The sequence below is a fragment of the Balaenoptera borealis genome, assembly GCF_965194805.1.
Source record: "Balaenoptera borealis genome assembly, chromosome: 15".
Taxonomy (NCBI): domain Eukaryota; kingdom Metazoa; phylum Chordata; class Mammalia; order Artiodactyla; family Balaenopteridae; genus Balaenoptera; species Balaenoptera borealis.
Genome location: NC_138871.1, coordinates 32,495,587 through 32,512,747, shown reverse-complemented (window position 1 = coordinate 32,512,747; position 17,161 = coordinate 32,495,587). Strand labels below are relative to the sequence as shown.

Genomic DNA, 17,161 nt, shown 5'->3' with positions numbered 1-17,161 from the left:
ACACCATATTCCATTCCTTTAAATACTGCCCCCGCTTTTGTATTAATAAACGGAAGAGGTGGATTGATAAAACTGGTGTAAACTAGTATAATGGAATGGGTAGTCACTTAAAAGCTACTACTATGTTAACTTGGGTACGTTACCTATACTTTCTGAGGCTCCGTTTCCTCATTTGTATAATAGGGATAATTATATTTACTATATAGCAGTGGTCCCTAGCCTTTTTGGCACCAGGGACCGGTTTCATGGAAGACAACTTTTCCATGGACGGGGGGCGGGGTGCAGGGAATGGTTCAGGCTGTAATGCGAGCGACGGGGAGCGGCAGATGAAGCTTCGCTCGCTTGCCGGCCGCTCACCTGCTGTGTGGCCGGGTTCCTAAGAGGCCATGGACCGGTACCGGTCCGCGGCCCAGGGGGTTGGGGACCCCTGCTATATAGGGTTTTAAGAATTAAATGAGGTACAAGTAGGCCTTCAACAAATGTCAGATGCTCCGCACCACATTTGCTTCTTCTATTTTCTCCAAGTGTATCCCCACCTAGGACCCAAAGTGCGTTACTCAGGATTTACAATCTGTGATTGTTAAAATGTGGATACTAAACATCTTGACCAAAGTAAAAAGATAATAAAAATCTCTGTTTCTTTAGCATTCCAATACAGGGGTTTGAGCAGAGATTACTTATTCTGCCATCTGGTTAATGAACATTAGTACATATGCCTACTATGATGATACAAAAGAGTGGGGACTCTTAAAAACATTTTAAAGCATTGAGTTTAAATGCTTTTTATCAAAATCCAGTGATTAACCTAAATGAGAGGAAAAAACCTAGTTCCACAGAGTTATACAGTCTTAATTACGTATTCACTTCAGCCAACGCATTGCAATCATTGTAATTTGAGTTGCTTCCAGTTTTGCAAAGATGAATTTCTTATCGCTTGATATGAGTCAGCTGGACTCCTTTGGTACCACGGCTTTCATACAGACCGCAAGAGAACAGAGCAGTACTGTAATGCTCAAAGCCCAGTTACGATTTCTGCTCGGGTGGCCAGCCCAGGTGTGAAACCAAGTTTAGATTTCTGGCAAAAAGACTCACCGCTCTAACTAGACACCATAGGACCATGGTCTTTGAGTGACCAACAGTTATCAACTGATTTCTTTATTTTTGCATCCCACTCATCACTCCTGGGATCTAATCCCTTTATCCTCCGATCCATTCCTAGAGATTAGAAATAAAAATGTGAAACTAGAAACTTGAAATACTTACTAATTAGGCAATGCATATCTTGGGAATATCGAGAGTTATCAGGAATTGTGAAGTTTCCATCACAAATTGCCACTTGACTCTCTCCAAATGGCAAAGTGAAGTAGCATAATTTATACAACAAACATCCAAGAGCCTAAAAAAATAAAAAAAGCAGATTGCTACTAGTGATTTATTTATCATAACTGCAAATGGGTCTGCTGAGAGATACTGGCACCATCCACATTTACAGCAGATCTAAACACTCTGTACAATTAACCCATTAGAAACTTGAATTTAGAACCCAACATCACTATTTATCTGCTAAGTTATATTATTTCTATCCTCATTACCAAATTGTGCTCCAGTAAAGAACAAGTATTCAGCTGGTTTTGCTCTTAAGAACCAGTAACACATATGTGAAAACCACCTAAATAATGGGCAGGTCACCTGAATAACTTTCACAGAGGTCTAAAGTAATTTCCTTTGACATGCTTCAAGAAGCAGTGGCTCATCACCTCGAGTCAAGAATAACCCTGAGGGATAAGTAGACAATGATATGGTACAGTGGCCACTCTTGCTATGGCACTGTCTGCATTAAACTTGGGAGTTTACGGCCAAGACTGCTGACATCTGAGGTGTGGATAGGTTAGTTGACACCTACCCAAATGTCTGCCTTCGTAGTGATGATTTTGCCACTGTACAGGTTGACCATTTCTGGTGCTCGATAGGACAGCGTTGTGTATCTACAATCAAGAGATTCATTTTTTGTTAAATATGTCAATGCTATAATTAAAAACCAGGGGTAGCAGAATTACTTAAAAAAAAAAAATATATATATATATATATATACACATATATATTAGGAGAGTCTAGTTCCCTGGGAGCACCCTGGAGAAGACAGTATGGAATATTAGTGCAGGTGAAATGAAGAGCTGCCCTTGGCACACACCCACGGCCCTCTAGCTGCAGTCCTTCCAATCTAAGAGCAGGTGGGGACGCAGACACTAAGGCATTAAATAAACTCTAAAAGCAACTTTTCTTGCTCCTCAAATAACAAAATCTTCTCCTGTAAATCCTTCTTGTCTGATAGTATATTTGGCTGATTTGTTTTTTTAAAATAGTAATCCCTTTAGATGTGGCTCGACACAGAGATGTAACACTGGCTGGAACACTCAGGAGGAGAAAGTGGGCCCTGGCTAGGCTGGGAGGTGGACGGATCTTGGCTGCCAGCATAAGGCTGAAACAACAGTTTTCCTCTTATCTCTGGCTCAAGAAAAGAGAAGGATAAGCTCATCTTCAAAGTGAGAGTCTTAGTGTTACCAAGCCTGTGATTGGCGCTGCTTGAGTCTCTAGAGCCCAGAGGGCTCTGCGGTTTAGGTCCCCATCAGGGCCTTGGACCGTAAGTCTTCCTGCCCCAGGCTTGGTTGCCAGGGGTGAAGCAGGAAAGGAGAGAGAGGATCAGGATATGTGTGCACTCTAGACTGCTGATTTATGAGCAGTAATAGTGAGTGCTGGTGCCTGTGAAAAATCCAACACTCTGGACAACAGGGGAAAATGGGTCAGGTTCTTACTGGAATCACAAATCTAAAGACGCTTTTTTTCTCGTGGAAGTCAGTGATTCACTATCTGTAGAGACTTTAACAGCCCTACGCACCATTAATTCCACTAGACTGCAGGTGAGCTCCTTATGAGCAGGAAGGAATACACAGCCATTTAGGTTTCAGTAAAAAGCACAACCGACTGACTGGTAATGTCACAGCTGTTGTGCTCCCACTTAAAAACATCACAGTACTTCTAAGGTGTGTGCACCTTTTTAAGGGCTATGTGATGTAAATCAAAAGATCTATGTATAATGACCACAGGACCATTGATAAAGTGCTGTAAGATTCCTTCATTTTACTCCACTGCTCAATGGTCATGAACCCCCTCCCCATCCTCCACTTAAAATCCAACAACCCAACTGCCAACATGATGATCTGAGACGAGGGGCAACTGACAAGCACCATTGTCTTCTCACCCTGACCTTCTCAATCATAAGCTGAAGGTAAAACTGCTGATCCGATAGTGGATAAAATTCCAAGAAAGGAGGAAAAGCTTACTTCTTAATCTCATCTTCTACTGCATTGACTCCTTCAGTTTGTGGATTCTGGAATTTGTTGGTAGCACTTCCAAAGTCACACAGGACGTAGTGGCCTCGGTCATGCAAGAGAATATTCTCAACCTGAAAAACATCGCCCAGCCGCCCATTCCAAGATATCGTTTAGTAATGTGTTTGAAAATTTGGTTTGCATACACATAAATAAAATACTTTATTTCTGATAATCTCATTAATGTGCATAGGAAAGTTATTCTCCTCTAAGTATGTCAACAGGGGTCATTCCAAGTGGAACAAAAAAAGATGCACAGCAATAGGGTAAAAAAAGGAAATTCCACAGTGGGGAAGCAAGAGTCCCATTTTCCCAGATTTCTAGTCACATTTCTCAGCTCTGCAGAAATAGTCCTTATACTTTTAAGCCTCTGTATCTTTATTCCTGCCTTTCTTTCAGTCTAAGATGCTTCTGATGATCACCAACTCCTTACCTAGCTATCAAAATCCCATTCATCTTTCAAACTCCAGTTCCAATGCCACCTCTTCTTTGAAGCTTTCCTCAGGCCCCCACTCAGACAAATATCACTCCTTCCCTACGTTCCTTCAGTACTCTGTTCTTCCTGATGTCAATGATTTCATTTGGGCCTTATAAACACATATATCAATTTCTTTACTACGATAGGTTAGGATTTTCTGAATTAATAAATATTTGCTATAGTTCAGTTACTTCTCAAAGTGATTAAAGGCCTGTGGGCAAATGCACAGTTCTCCTGTTAAAGTACCATCCTTATATTTTTATAGAGGAATTCTTTGGGCAGTGAGTTAGGAGTTCTGGGTAGGAGGGAGCTTCTGAAGACCAGAACCTAGTGAAATCCTTGGTATCAAAGGACACTGCCAAAGAAGTAACAACTCCAAAACAGTGGGCACTACTGTACTGAAGATGTATTAATTTTTGGTATAGGTGAATTGAGCTGACTGGTATGCCGGAGGACAGACCTGGCTATGCGTGGGCAGTAAAATGGCAGCCAAAAAATCTTGTTAGGTCAGTAAGTCTGTAGTCTCCATTGTCTTTTGTCTTCAGCCTTCCAAAGACTGATCACCTTTGGAAAACAAAGGTAAGAGTAGAGTAGACTATAAGCTCCTTAAGGACAAGCACAGATATTTGTAGTCTTCTCTACCAATGCCTAACATAGTGCTTAGAACAGAAAACGTTGGTTAAATGGAATAAACTAAAAAAGAGAAATGCATACAACACCCTGTGTGTGTGTATGTGTATGTGTGTGTGTGTGTGTGTGTGTGTGTATGTGTGTGTATCAGTCTGTCAGAAATAAGATAGGAGCCACCAAATACCCAGGCCCCTACTATTACTACTAGTCCTTTTAAAAATATCTTGTCAATTATGATGTCTCTTGTTTCTATACTTTCTTTTAGTTCTTCTAAAATTATATATTATAAAAATGTTTATTTTATAGTCTGTACCCACTAAATCCAATACCTAAAGTTTTTGCTGCAAACTGACTCTGTAGTTTATTGTTTCTTATTCCTACTGAGTGTCACTCATGGTATTGTTGTGAGGGGCTTTGTCATTGTTGTTGTTGACTCATGTTCCTTGGAATTCATCTGTGGGAAGCCTTGGAGGCCTGAGTTTAAAGTCTATTATTCTTCCAGAGATAATTCACTTATGCACCTGGGGCACTAATAACCTATAATCACTTTAATTTACAATTTTGACCTTGGAATTTTTAGCCACACAGGCAGTGTGAACTATGACCATAAACTTGCGTGGATATGCTCTTGTGAATAAGAATTCTTAGGGAAGACTTGTTCCCCAAAGACAAGGCTGAGTCAGGCAAATATTTCCACCATCTACAGCTTTTTATAATGCTCATGAGTTTAATCTATGTACACCAAGTGAAACAGTCAAGCTATCCTGAACGTATACTCACTTTAGGAATCTAAAATAATTCCAACAAGGCAACACTAATATTTCCAATCGAATTTAGAGGTTATAAAAAGAACTGCTACCATTTACTGAGCTTTTACTAATACAAGTACTACTGTCTCAGCACTTTACATGGATTATCTCATTCAATCCTCATAGTAACAATGTAATAATAATCCCTGTTATACAGACAGAGAAAGTGAGGCTCACGGTGATTAAGGAAGGAAGTGAACCTAGGCAATCCAGCTCTAGAGAAGGACAGGGAATTGTCTTTCTGCCAGGGCAGGAAGCAGGTTAGAAGCAGAACAATTACTTCAAGCCCCCCATCCCCATCCTCCTACCCTGGTAGGGATGACTACACTCACCCAATGTACTGGATACAAGCTTAAGGCCAGGGGTATCTTAGTTCTTTATGTTCATAAATGTCCCTATAATAGGAACCTAGTCAATGAGGAACCAAGTGTCTAAATACTAGTCAGGTTGATTTGCTCAGTGTCTCCTAAGCATTCCCCATATTGACTAGTTTGTCTTTTTATTCAATTGCTCCCTCCACTAGTCAACTCCTAGCCATTCTTCAAGGCCTTGCTCAAGCCATAACTCCTCAGTGAAACTTTCCATGGCCACCCTAGAAAAATCTACAGAACTTACCACTGCTAGGAAGGGCTGACAAAGACCTTCTGTCCAAACCAAGCCATGCCCACTGGTTACTTACCCTCTAGTCTATGGCTGTTTTTAAGCTCCAACAGCAGAGTCAAGCAGTTGAAACAGAGCCTATATAGCTGACAAGCCTAAAATATTTATTCTTTGGCCCTTTGCAGAGAAGTCTGCCAGCCTCTGGTCTGTAATTATATTATGCCCATGTGTCCCCTACAATACCTGGCCAGTATTTCACACACATACGGGACCCCTAAATCCCTTATTCAGTATCTCTCAGCAACAATCTTCCTTGCTGGCCTCATACATCCTACAGGGCGCCTGTGAAACCACGTTTCTCCTGTTGTATGTGTGCAGTCCCTTCCTGAATCAGATTCTCTCCTTCTAATGGTGGAATGTACAATCTAGAAAACTGAAAAGCGAATTCATATCAAAACACAAACAAGGTAGTTCTAGGGACCAAAATCACTGTTGGGGAAGGGAGGAAAACTAAGTAGACAAAGGACAGAATAAAAGACGATGCACATCGGGGTTTTTGGTTTTGTTCCCCCCCGCCCACCTTAAAAACTAGGTTTGTATTTCTGGTTAGTTCCAGACTGACTCAGGAACTCAGGAATTATACTATATCTAACCTGGTCCCCAGTTGGCCTCCCTCCCTCCCACAAAGATAACATTGTACAAAACTATATTTACAGGAAAACCAGTTAAAAATTAAGGGTGTGTACAAAAATAGACAAGAGAGCCAGAGATATCAATGTAGGGGAAGCCTGAGCAATATCAAAGAACTATCAATGCAGAGAAGAACCATAATCCCTGCTTTGGTTACCGTGCAAGTCTATTGGGAGGATCAGCTGAGATTACGAAGGTGAGATCCCTTGGCAGCAGCCACTTTAGCAGTAGCTGCAAGCTCCGCCCTCTCTCCATCCGTCCCTGTGTAACACCAGTGAAGACCTCCGAGCTCCAGCTGGCTGCTGCCTGCATCTTCGCCAGCACCATCATCAACAAAACACTTAACACAGAGCATGACATGTGGCGACCACACTGCACCTGGGGTTCAGAAGACCTCAGGGACTATTTTAGATGTCTGGCCTTGGACCAACGTCTTTGGGCTTGTTTCTCATCTGTAAAGTAAAGCTGATAATAATTCTATCACTGTTCTTATGAAGCAAGTAAGAGAATGAACTGTAAATCTCCCTATACACACGTAAGATAGGTATTGTTATCATTCCTTTATTAAAGAAATACATTTGAACTCCTACTACCTCCTATTACGTGCCAAGTACTTTTCTTGGTTCTGGGAACAAGGCTGTGAACAAATCAAAGTTCATCCTCTTGTGGAGCTTACGGGGTTTTTTTTTTTTTTGGCCACATTGCATGGCATGTGGGGTCAAACCTGTGCCCCCTGCAGTGGAAGCATGGAATCTTAACCACTGGACCGCCAGGAGGTCCCTTATTTTATTTTATTTTTTAATTTTAATTTTATTTTATTTCTGGCCATGCTGCAGGGCTTGCGGGATCTTAGTTTGCTGACCAGGGATCGAACCCGTGCCCCCTGCAGTGGAAGCGCAGGGTCTTAACCACTGGACCACCAGGGAAGTCCCTCTCATGGAGCTTAGAGTCCAGTTGATGATTTAAAAAAAAATAATAATAATAAGCATAACTGCCCGGTAGTGATAAATATTGTGGAAAAAAACCCCAGCAGATTAAATGTATGTAAAGTAAAGAAGGATGCTACTATAAACAGCACAGTCACCCTGATGAGGGGAGCAGCCATGGACCACGTGGGGGACAAGCATTCCCAGTAGAGAGCGGCCAGCATAAAGGCGCAGAGGTGGGAGCACACATGAGGTGTCTGAGGCACAGAGGCAGGCCTTTGTGGCTGGGGCAGCACCATCCTGGGCACCGGAAAACTGAAAACATGGGACCGGACATATCATGGGCTAGCACTGTTATGAATGAGGAGACGAGATAATGCTGGGCCTTGGAGGAAGTGCAGGACTTAGATAAGTGGAACTAGGAACAGGAAGGCACAGGGGCAGGATGATATAAACAACAATGGTATCAGCAACTAACAGAGTTTAATATAGGCTCAACCCTGCCCCATGTACACTTCTACCTACAGTATTTAACAAAATTCTTACACAGCCCCGCTGTCCCTCTTAACACACGAGAGAACAGAGTCCAGTTACCTAACATGCCTGAGGTCACAAGGCTGTGAGGGCGGGATTCGGGCTCAGGCTGCCACGCCGCTGGGACTTCACCCTCCCCTGCTGCACTGATGTGAGAGAAAAGGAAACAATGAGGGCAGGTACCATCATCCACCTGTGAGATGACCAGGGCCGAGAGGGATTCAAAGAGCTTAGGAAGGTCGAGGACCAACTGGATCTTCATACACCAGCTTCTGGAAGCTTCAGAGAATCTGCACGGTGACTTCGTTTTTGGCCAAGCCCTTCAGGAAGTCAGCCTGACGCTGGTTACCATCACTTTCAACCGCCCACCTTTCAGCTCATTGAGAGTTTAACATTGCTGACCTTATCCCCAACCTGTCAGCCTAAGAGCGTTATTAAAGTTGTCACTCCCAAATTCTGCTCACAGCTTGAGCTAAGAGGTCTGGAAAGCCACCTCCTCCTGACCTCTTCATCTTGACAATATTCCAAGCAGATACGGCATCCAGGCATTTCAGCCACAGTTTAATTTTTTACCACTGGAAATTGTGGAGGATTAGATGCATGCAGGTTTTCCAACCTGTGACTCCAAAAATAGGACAAGAATCTTCATCCTATTGTACTTCATGAGATCTACACCTCTTTTCTGACAACTGAGGAGACATTCAGGACTTTTTCAATCTAGAATGTACTTATTAAGTCTTAACCCTTTCTTCCCCTTTCTTAAATGTTAGGACAAACATCATGGTAAAATACAGCAAAACCAAACAAACAGAAACCAAACTGAGAGTAAACAACCTTGGCCTTTGTTCTGGTTTGATCACTGAATTCACTGTGCAGCTCACGGCCTTTCTGGGCAGAGGCTTCGCGGTTGGTAAAAAGAAAGGGCTGGCTTACGTGACCGTCCCAGGTCTGCGACCCCCCATGATCTGCAGTAATGACCTCTATCATTCTTCAGAGAGACGGCAATTAAACAGTGGGGGAAATAATGAAAATGTGAAAACTATGTACTGGAGGAGAGACTTTCAATAAAGACAAGAACTTCTGTCATGGTTATTTTTAGAACATAAGCTGCTTAAGGACAGGGACCGCTTTCAGCTTATTTCCCCTCTGGAACTTGTAAGAAAGACCACACACGCGGTAGGCAGGGCAAGAGGGCCCTTTCTCAGTTCTGCGTGTGACCAAGCTGGCCCCCGCAGAGGGTGACACTGGCTCAACACGGGGCCCTACAGCCGGCCTGGCCTGTGCTCCCTCCTGTACCCCACAGACTACTCCCGAGGCGCCTGGTCGCCAAGGGAGACCTCGCTCACAGGGGAGCAAGTGGGAGACCAGACCCCAGCACGTTCTCTGGCCAAGAGGACAATGAAGAACTTCTTGGCTCTGGCTACTGCTAGGACTGTGCTGGCTGGTTCGAGCCGTGACAGGGAGCTCAGAGCGGCCAAGGCCCTGTGATGCAATGACAGAGTCAGGGCCAACAGGAAGCACAGGGGGACTTTTCACTCCTGCCTAGGAAGCTGGCGGTGCAGCAGGCGATGTGACTGCCCACCAGGCACCCAGTAGCAGAAGTCAACAGGATCTAACAGGCTAACAAAAGCATCCAGAGGGCAATGAGTGTAAGATTTGGAGAATTTGGGAAAGCTTCAGTAAAGCAACCGGGAGTCAACGACTAAAATCAACAGCAACAGGACTCCTCGAGAACAATCACAATCAAGGCCTCCTCCCAGGGGCCCCTATTTACACTCCTTATTTCCAAGGTCAAGGAGAAAGGGAAACAAAGTCTCCTGAACCACTACTGGCGAACCAGCAGCACACCCGATGGTCTTCAATACTGACTGAACACAATTACTGTGTGCCCAGCCCCGGGTGACGGAGGGGCAAAGGGCAGGGGCTGAGGAAGAGAGCGTGGCAGCCACTCGCTTGTGCCCCAGCCTTACCCTCAGATTCCAGTTTGCTCCGAGTTTCTCTGCTGAGACATCTCACAGGCTGTTCAGAGCAGTGAAAGAAGAGTCTAGGCTCTGGCTGCTTGAGACCAACCCCTGACCATGTCCCCAGGCAAGACACTGCGCTCTGTGCCTCAGGTTCCCATCATGGGTGACGCTTCTCCACCACCTCACGGCAGCACTAATACGCTGGGTATGGGTAAACTGGGCAGGTGCTATTTACAGGTATGAAATGATTATCATTTAGGCCTCGTTTAATCCAACAAATGTTGAAAAAAGCTACAATAAAGGAAGATTTTGTTTAACATGGGAGTAGCACTCTCTACAAGGATGCTCAATGGCCCTCCTGGTCTCTTCCCTTGCTCTCATCTCCCTGGGTGCCCGCTCAGGACTTTCTACGCCAAGGATGTGCCTGCACACTGACATGCATGTTCTCCTTTAGCCTCACCCTGACCCTAACAAGGCTGGCGCTGTTGTCTCCACCTCACAGACGAGGAAGCTGAGGCTCTGAGGCTAAGTGATAAGAGGGGCAACCAAGGAGCCTGAGGGGCCCGGGAGAACACGCTGCACAGGGGTCATGGGAAGAGACAGTCACAGAGGAGGCAAACGCCACAGGCAGGAGAACGAGACAGGGATAGGAATGTGCCCTGTGCATCTGGCAACATGGAGGACGCTCATCACTCACGGAGCTTACAGTTCAGTCGGTACAAGTTACTGTGCTATAGAATCTGAGTTCCAATAGGAAATCGAACCCCATCTGACCTGGGGAGAGAACGGGGCTCTGGAGAAACCTGAGCTCATACGGGTCACAGAAGCAGTGCTGGTGCAGCTGGGCCACCCTTCTCCCCCTTTTCTTTGCCCCACATGAACTGTGCTCCAAGGCAGGTGGCAGGGAGAAAGGTCAGGCCCTAAAATGTTGGTACCACTGCCTATTTTGAAATACATGCTAACATGCCCGAGAACTGCACTCATGGTTAAGGCAACCAGAAATAAACTGTCATCACCTGAAACTAATACAACATTGTAAATCAACTATATTTCAATAAAAAAAATAAAGTGTCATTACATTCTTAGAGCAGTGGCCTGCAGTCACTCTAGCCTGGTCTGTAACTGGCCAGGTACCAAGCCCTCACCTATCTCCTCATCTTCAAATGCCTTCTTGTTCCCTTCTCTCGGCAGTTCTCGGGCCCTGCTCTCTGCCTGAAATGCCCTTCATCCTCTCTGTGACCACCCATATCCCACCAGTCCTTCAAAATCCTACTTTTCCAGAAGGCTCCAACCACCATTGCCAGATGCCACTATCTGACCACATATTAAGCCACTTGAATCTCTTCCATTCATCACTCTGTTCTATAGAGTTTTGTATTTCACTTATTTAGGTTTCAATTCCAAATATTTCATTTACATTCTCTCACCAGTACTTTAACGTGATGAGCATGGGAACCATGTTGTATCTGCCCTGTCCCCACAGAACTATGTACTCGTACGACGTGAGGCTCATAATATTCACTGAGATGTACCCTCGCTCCACTCAGAAAAGGGGCTGACTGTGAGCAGAGGTGCACTGCAGAAGGCTGTCTAAGGCTTTTGGAGCCTTCACACTCACTAGGGCGGGAAAATAAAATAGGACAATAATAAGTGTTAGGTTAGTGTGAAGAAACTGGAAACCTCATATGTTGCTGGTGGGATGTAAAATAGTGCAGCCACTTTGGAAAACGGTGTGGCAGTTCCTCAAAAAATTAGAGTTACCGTATGACCCAGCGATTCCACTCCTAAGTATGTACCCAAGCGAACTGAAAACATATGCCCACATGAAAACTAGTATATGAATGTTCATAGTAGCCTTATTCATAATAGCCAAAGTAGAAACAACTCAAACGCCCACCAACTGCTGAATAAACAAAATGTGATATATCCACAAAATGGAATGTTATAACAAAAAGGAATGAAGTACTGATATACGCTACAACATAGATGAACCTTGAAAACGCTCTGCTTGTGAAAGAGGTCACATACTATACAAGCCCATTTAGATGAAATGTCCAGAATAAGCAACAGAAAGTAGATTAGTGGTTGCCAGGGGCTGGGACAAGGGGAGAATGAGGAGTGACTCCTAATGAATACAGGGTTTTTTTGGGCGGATGATGAAATTTTCTGGAATTAGACAGTGGTTACGGTTGCACAGCCTTGTAAATATACTAAAATCCACCAAATTGTACATTTTAAAAGAGTGAATTTTATGGTATCTTAATTAAAGAAACAAACAAATAAACGAAAAAACACCCTCAGAACAGAAATGCTAGTATGCGGCTATGATCCTCAAACTTTAGAATATACAAAAACCACCTGGGGTGCCTAAGATAAAAACTCCTGGGCTTCCCTGGCACCATCACAAAAATTATAGCCCAAAAGATTCAGTGGGGAACCCAGTAGCCTGCGTTTAACAAGCACACTAGGGGACAGTGATGCAAATATTAGCCACAAAGCATGCTTCTCGAAACCTAAGTATAATGAAAAGAAATTGTAACTTAGAATCAGAAGAGCTGGATTCAAATTCTGGTACTGCTCCTTCCTAGTTATATGACCTTAGTCAAATCACATAGCCTCTCAGCTCCTGAGTTTCCCCAACCATAAAATGCAAAGAAGAATGTCTCCCTCCCAAGAGACAGTGCACATAAAGTGTCTAATAGAATACCTGGCACACTGTCAGTGCTCCAGAGATGCTAGTGAATCCTAACTGGGTGCCAATTCCATTCAACCAACATTGTCAAGTGACTACAGTACGAAAGGCCCGGTGCAAGGGGATGGTAATTAGTAGGACAAATTTTTAAAATCACCAATTAATGGATTTTACAAAGTATGAAATAGACTTTAAAGATCAAGCATCACTGTTTTATAAATTTCAAATTAGCATATTACTTTTTCTGACCCTGGAAAAGTGAATTTGGGAGTTTAGCAGGAAAAACAAAAAAGATGTGTTCAGGCATTTGATGATTATAAAGAATTTCTTTTTTTTCTTTTTTAATTTGTTTTATTTATTTATTTATTTATTTATTTGGCTGCCGTTGGGTCTTCGTTGCTGCGCGTGGGCTTTCTCTAGTTGCAGCGAGCAGGGGCTACTCTTTGTTGCGATGCTCAGGCTTCTCATTGTGGTGCCTTCTCTTGTTGTGGAGCACGGGCTCTAGACGCGTGGGCTTCATTAGTTGCAGCACGCAGGCTCAGTAGTTGTGGCTCACGGGCTCTAGAGCACAGGCTCAGTAGTTGTGGCGCACGGGCTTATTTGCTCCGTGGCCATGTGGGATCTTCCCGGACCAGGGCTCGAACCTGTGTCCCCTTCATTGGCAGGTGGATTCTTAACCACTGTGCCACCAGGGAAGCCTATAAAGAATTTCTGAAAGCTACTTAATAAAATTGATAGCTGTATTGTACTGTACTGTTTTGCTATTTATTTTTTTCTTCGTACTTTCTCTCCCCAAGCAGAACGTAAGCTTAGAATCTGGTACCATGTCTTACGCTTTTCTCACATCCCCATAACATCTACCCCATTCCTGGAGCAGATAGAAAATACTCCATAAGAATGCACTTAATGAATGCACTTAATGGTGATCTGTTACCTTCAGGTCACGGTGGATAATAGGAGTTTTGCACTGATGCAGGCGGGCAACAGCTTCACAGGTGTCACAAAATATCTGGAGTACTTCATTCTCTGTAAAACCTGTTTGCAGGCGCTGGTTCATCAGGTTGACCACCTGGCCTCCTGAGAGAGGTGCAGAGCAGAGGAAAGGTTATAAACATTCAGACCCATCACTTATCCACGAGAATGAAAGGCTGTCCACAGAGGAGCAACCTGGACTCGGCCCATCACTGGCTGAGCCAGGACTAAACCCCGGTATCTTGATTCCCAGGCTGGGACTTGTTTTCTACGGCGTCAAAACAGTTTCTTCATTATATAAAGCAGCCCAGATGTGAGCTGCCCTCATTCTGTCTTCAAGATTAGTAGCAGAACTGACAATATGGTCCTGGCTCTAGTTGCCTGGTTATACTGTCCCTGTTGTGCACTGGACGAGGCCACAGGTTCAATCTGCTGTATCTTTTAGTAAGAATCAGATTGCACAATAGACCCCAGGAGGAGGAAGAAGGCAGTTTGATAGTCTGTATTTTAGAAACAGCTTGGTCTCTCTGGCTTTACTGCTTGCTGCCTGGTCGGCAGAAATGCTACACCAACATTTAATCTCCAGGACCGAAAGACTGACGACCTCGCTTAGAAAATTATCCAGCTCCCTGGACTCTCCTACTGCCTCGTCTCTAAACATTTTACTGTCCCAAAAGGAAGGAGCAGGAGGAGACAAACTGTCAAGTTCAAATGTGGTAGTATTTTACAAAATCAGGTTAACAGCTGTTACAGCGAAGGCTGAAATTATTGGTTAACATCACATTTTAAGCATTACTAACATATTTAATTTATGGACAATATCTGTAAAGGCAAGGAACGTGTTAGTGGAACTAAGGGTGATTACAAAACTGGGCACCAAACAGTGAGACAATGACCCAAGAATGTAAGTGACAGCTGCTTAGACCAAAAAAGCCAAACCTCCAAACAATAGCTGTATGAAATGCAGTCAACTCGGAATAAATTCATGCTACAGCCTGGGTTTCCCAAGATAAATACTACTTGAAACTCCGAGCTTTCAACTACTTGACTCTACTGTTAATGGCAGCATCATTTGAATGTAGCCTTCCTGGCAATCACAGATCTCCAGCAAGAAGAGCAGGGTCATTTCCATTAGACGAAAAGGATTCTTTTACCCCCTAATGCAAGGATGGTGGTGTGGGTGGAGAAGAGAACACATGAGTGAGGGAAGCTGGATTGTTCCCTTAGTCTATCTGGAGTTGGGTCTTTATTATGTGCCTTCATCATTTGTTTTAAAGCATCACAAAGAACACATTCATTCTCATTCTCATACATTCGCATTCATATATAAGCACCAAACCTTCCCAAACCTAACAAAAGTAGAGTTTTGTATTATCTACCTCTCTGAATTATTTGTGCCACTGATACTCGCCATTGTAAGAATAACCAAGAAGTGACAGAAGGCTCTGTAGCTTTTAGCCTCTTTGTTTTCCAATCTTTAAAACCGGAACAACATACGTTAGGGTACAGTGCACCTTAACTGAAATGACCCCATACCCTTGACAATCAAAGTGTTAGAGAAATGAGAGCTTCAGGTATGGCGCATATACTTACCCCTGCAGAAGTCCATCAGAATGAGCACTTCCCACACGTCACCGCTACTCACATTGTTGATACTGGAGTCAATGTAACCCACGATGTTCTTGTGCCCCGACAGGTCCCTCTGTAAAGAAGAGTTGAGAAATAAATTATCAGTTACAGACACCAGTAGAGATAGGACGAGCCAGGCTTTTCCATTAGCCCAGATAACTTAAATACACAGAGACAACACTAACAGTGATAAGAGACAAGCCTAAGGAGCAGGGTCAAGAGCAGGTTTCCGCGGGTCTCTGAGATTCACGGTCAGCTCTTCAGTAGCAATTCTGCAACCCTTCTAAACCACAACGCTCTCCTGAACTAAATTCTAGAACCAAATGCACACATGGTGCCTACTTGCTCACTGCATCAACATTCCATATAAACCAGAAGCAAAGACTCCCATCTCCGGAAACACTGCAGAGGGGCTAACAGGAGAGCGACAGCATGAACTATTTAAATATGTGAATTTTTAATTCAGAAAAATGAAACTGATTTTTTTCCTGGTTGTAGGAACACAAGTGAACTCAACTTGACTTTTAAACTATTCATACTGTTTTTCTCCCTCTAGGAAATATATGAAAAGAATAACCGCTTTTTAAAGTTTTGAAGGGACTACAATGGCATCCAGACCTAAGCATTTTGCTCACAATTAAGCCTCTCAAGCCAACCAACTGGGATATAAGATGGGTTATGCTTCCAGCTCTCCGGTTGGAACTGCATCTCTCAGAGCTGCTTGTGGAATTAATTTTCCAACAAATACATACTGAGTACCTCCCATGTGTCAGGACCCATTTAGACACTGGAAGTTGCCTCATCCCTCGGTCTGGTTATTTCAACATCCATAGAGGCAAATCTTTGTAACGATGATGTTCAAAATCTAAGGTCATTAGTGAGCAAAAACTGAGCAAGTTGGGTAATGGGATTTATGCACAAAGTAAGGTTTTATTTTATCTTTTTAAAAAATTTATTTATTTATTTATTTTTGGCTGCGTTTGGCTTTGTTGCTGCGCACGGGCTTTCTCTAGTTGCAGCGAGCAGGGGCAACTCTTTGCTGCGGTGCACGGGCTTCTCATTGTGGTGGCTTCTCTTGTTGCGGAGCATGGGCTCTAGGTGCGCGGGCTTCGGTAGTTGTAGCACGCGGGCTCAGTAGTTGCAGCACATGGGCCCTAGAGCGCATGGGCTCAGTAGTTGTGGCACACGGGTTCAGTTGTTTTGGCTCACGGGCTCTAGAGCACTGGCTCAGTAGTTGTGGCACGCAGGCTCAGTAGTTGTGGCTCGTGGGCTTAGTTGCTCCGCGGCATGTGGGATCTTCCCGGACCAGGGCTTGAACCCGTGTCCCCTGCATTGGCAGGTGGATTCTCAACCACTGCGTCACCAGGGGAGTCCCAAGGTTTTATTTTTTAACTAGTTTTAATAAATTGTTTTACTTTGTTTAATAAAAGAAATGGGAGGAAGGAGGTGGGAAACCTGGTTCTGTAAGAGTCAGCATACAAATGTGGCAACTTGAACCACCACCACAATAACTGGAGCTTCAGCTGTTCAAAGTGATACGGTCTCTTTTAATCTGAAAGTACATACCCAAACAAGAGGAAGCCTCACAGTATCAAACCAACACACCTGAACTCTGAGCATCCAAGTTAAAATTCCTTAGAACTTTCCTCTGAGTGAAGGATTAAGAATGACTATTGCCTCAGAAAGGTAGACCAAAGGTAAAGACGTGATTGCTTCTACTGGCGACTGGGAAGTCTCTGGAGATCTAGGCAAGAACAGCTTGGTAAAAGGAATAAAGTGAAGTAAGAACGGAGCTGGACTTGCGAAGAATGGGAGTAGAATACATAGAGCCAGTGGCTACAGGTGATT

General features: G+C 43.8%; 1 protein-coding gene across 19 annotated transcripts in view; it reads right to left on the bottom strand.

Annotated features, from left to right (window-relative positions):
• Positions 1-17,161, bottom strand: part of AAK1 (AP2 associated kinase 1) — a 168,563-nt gene that overhangs the window by 68,283 nt on the left and 83,119 nt on the right. For all 19 annotated transcript variants that reach the window (XM_082356295.1, XM_082356298.1, XM_082356297.1 and 16 more), the window contains exons 4-8: positions 15,278-15,386; positions 13,647-13,789; positions 3,342-3,463; positions 1,904-1,985; positions 1,264-1,396 (exon numbers count right to left, since the gene is read on the bottom strand). In XM_082356295.1, coding sequence (XP_082212421.1) covers positions 1,264-1,396; positions 1,904-1,985; positions 3,342-3,463; positions 13,647-13,789; positions 15,278-15,386 — 589 coding nt within the window. The remainder of the gene's footprint in view (positions 1-1,263; positions 1,397-1,903; positions 1,986-3,341; positions 3,464-13,646; positions 13,790-15,277; positions 15,387-17,161) is intronic.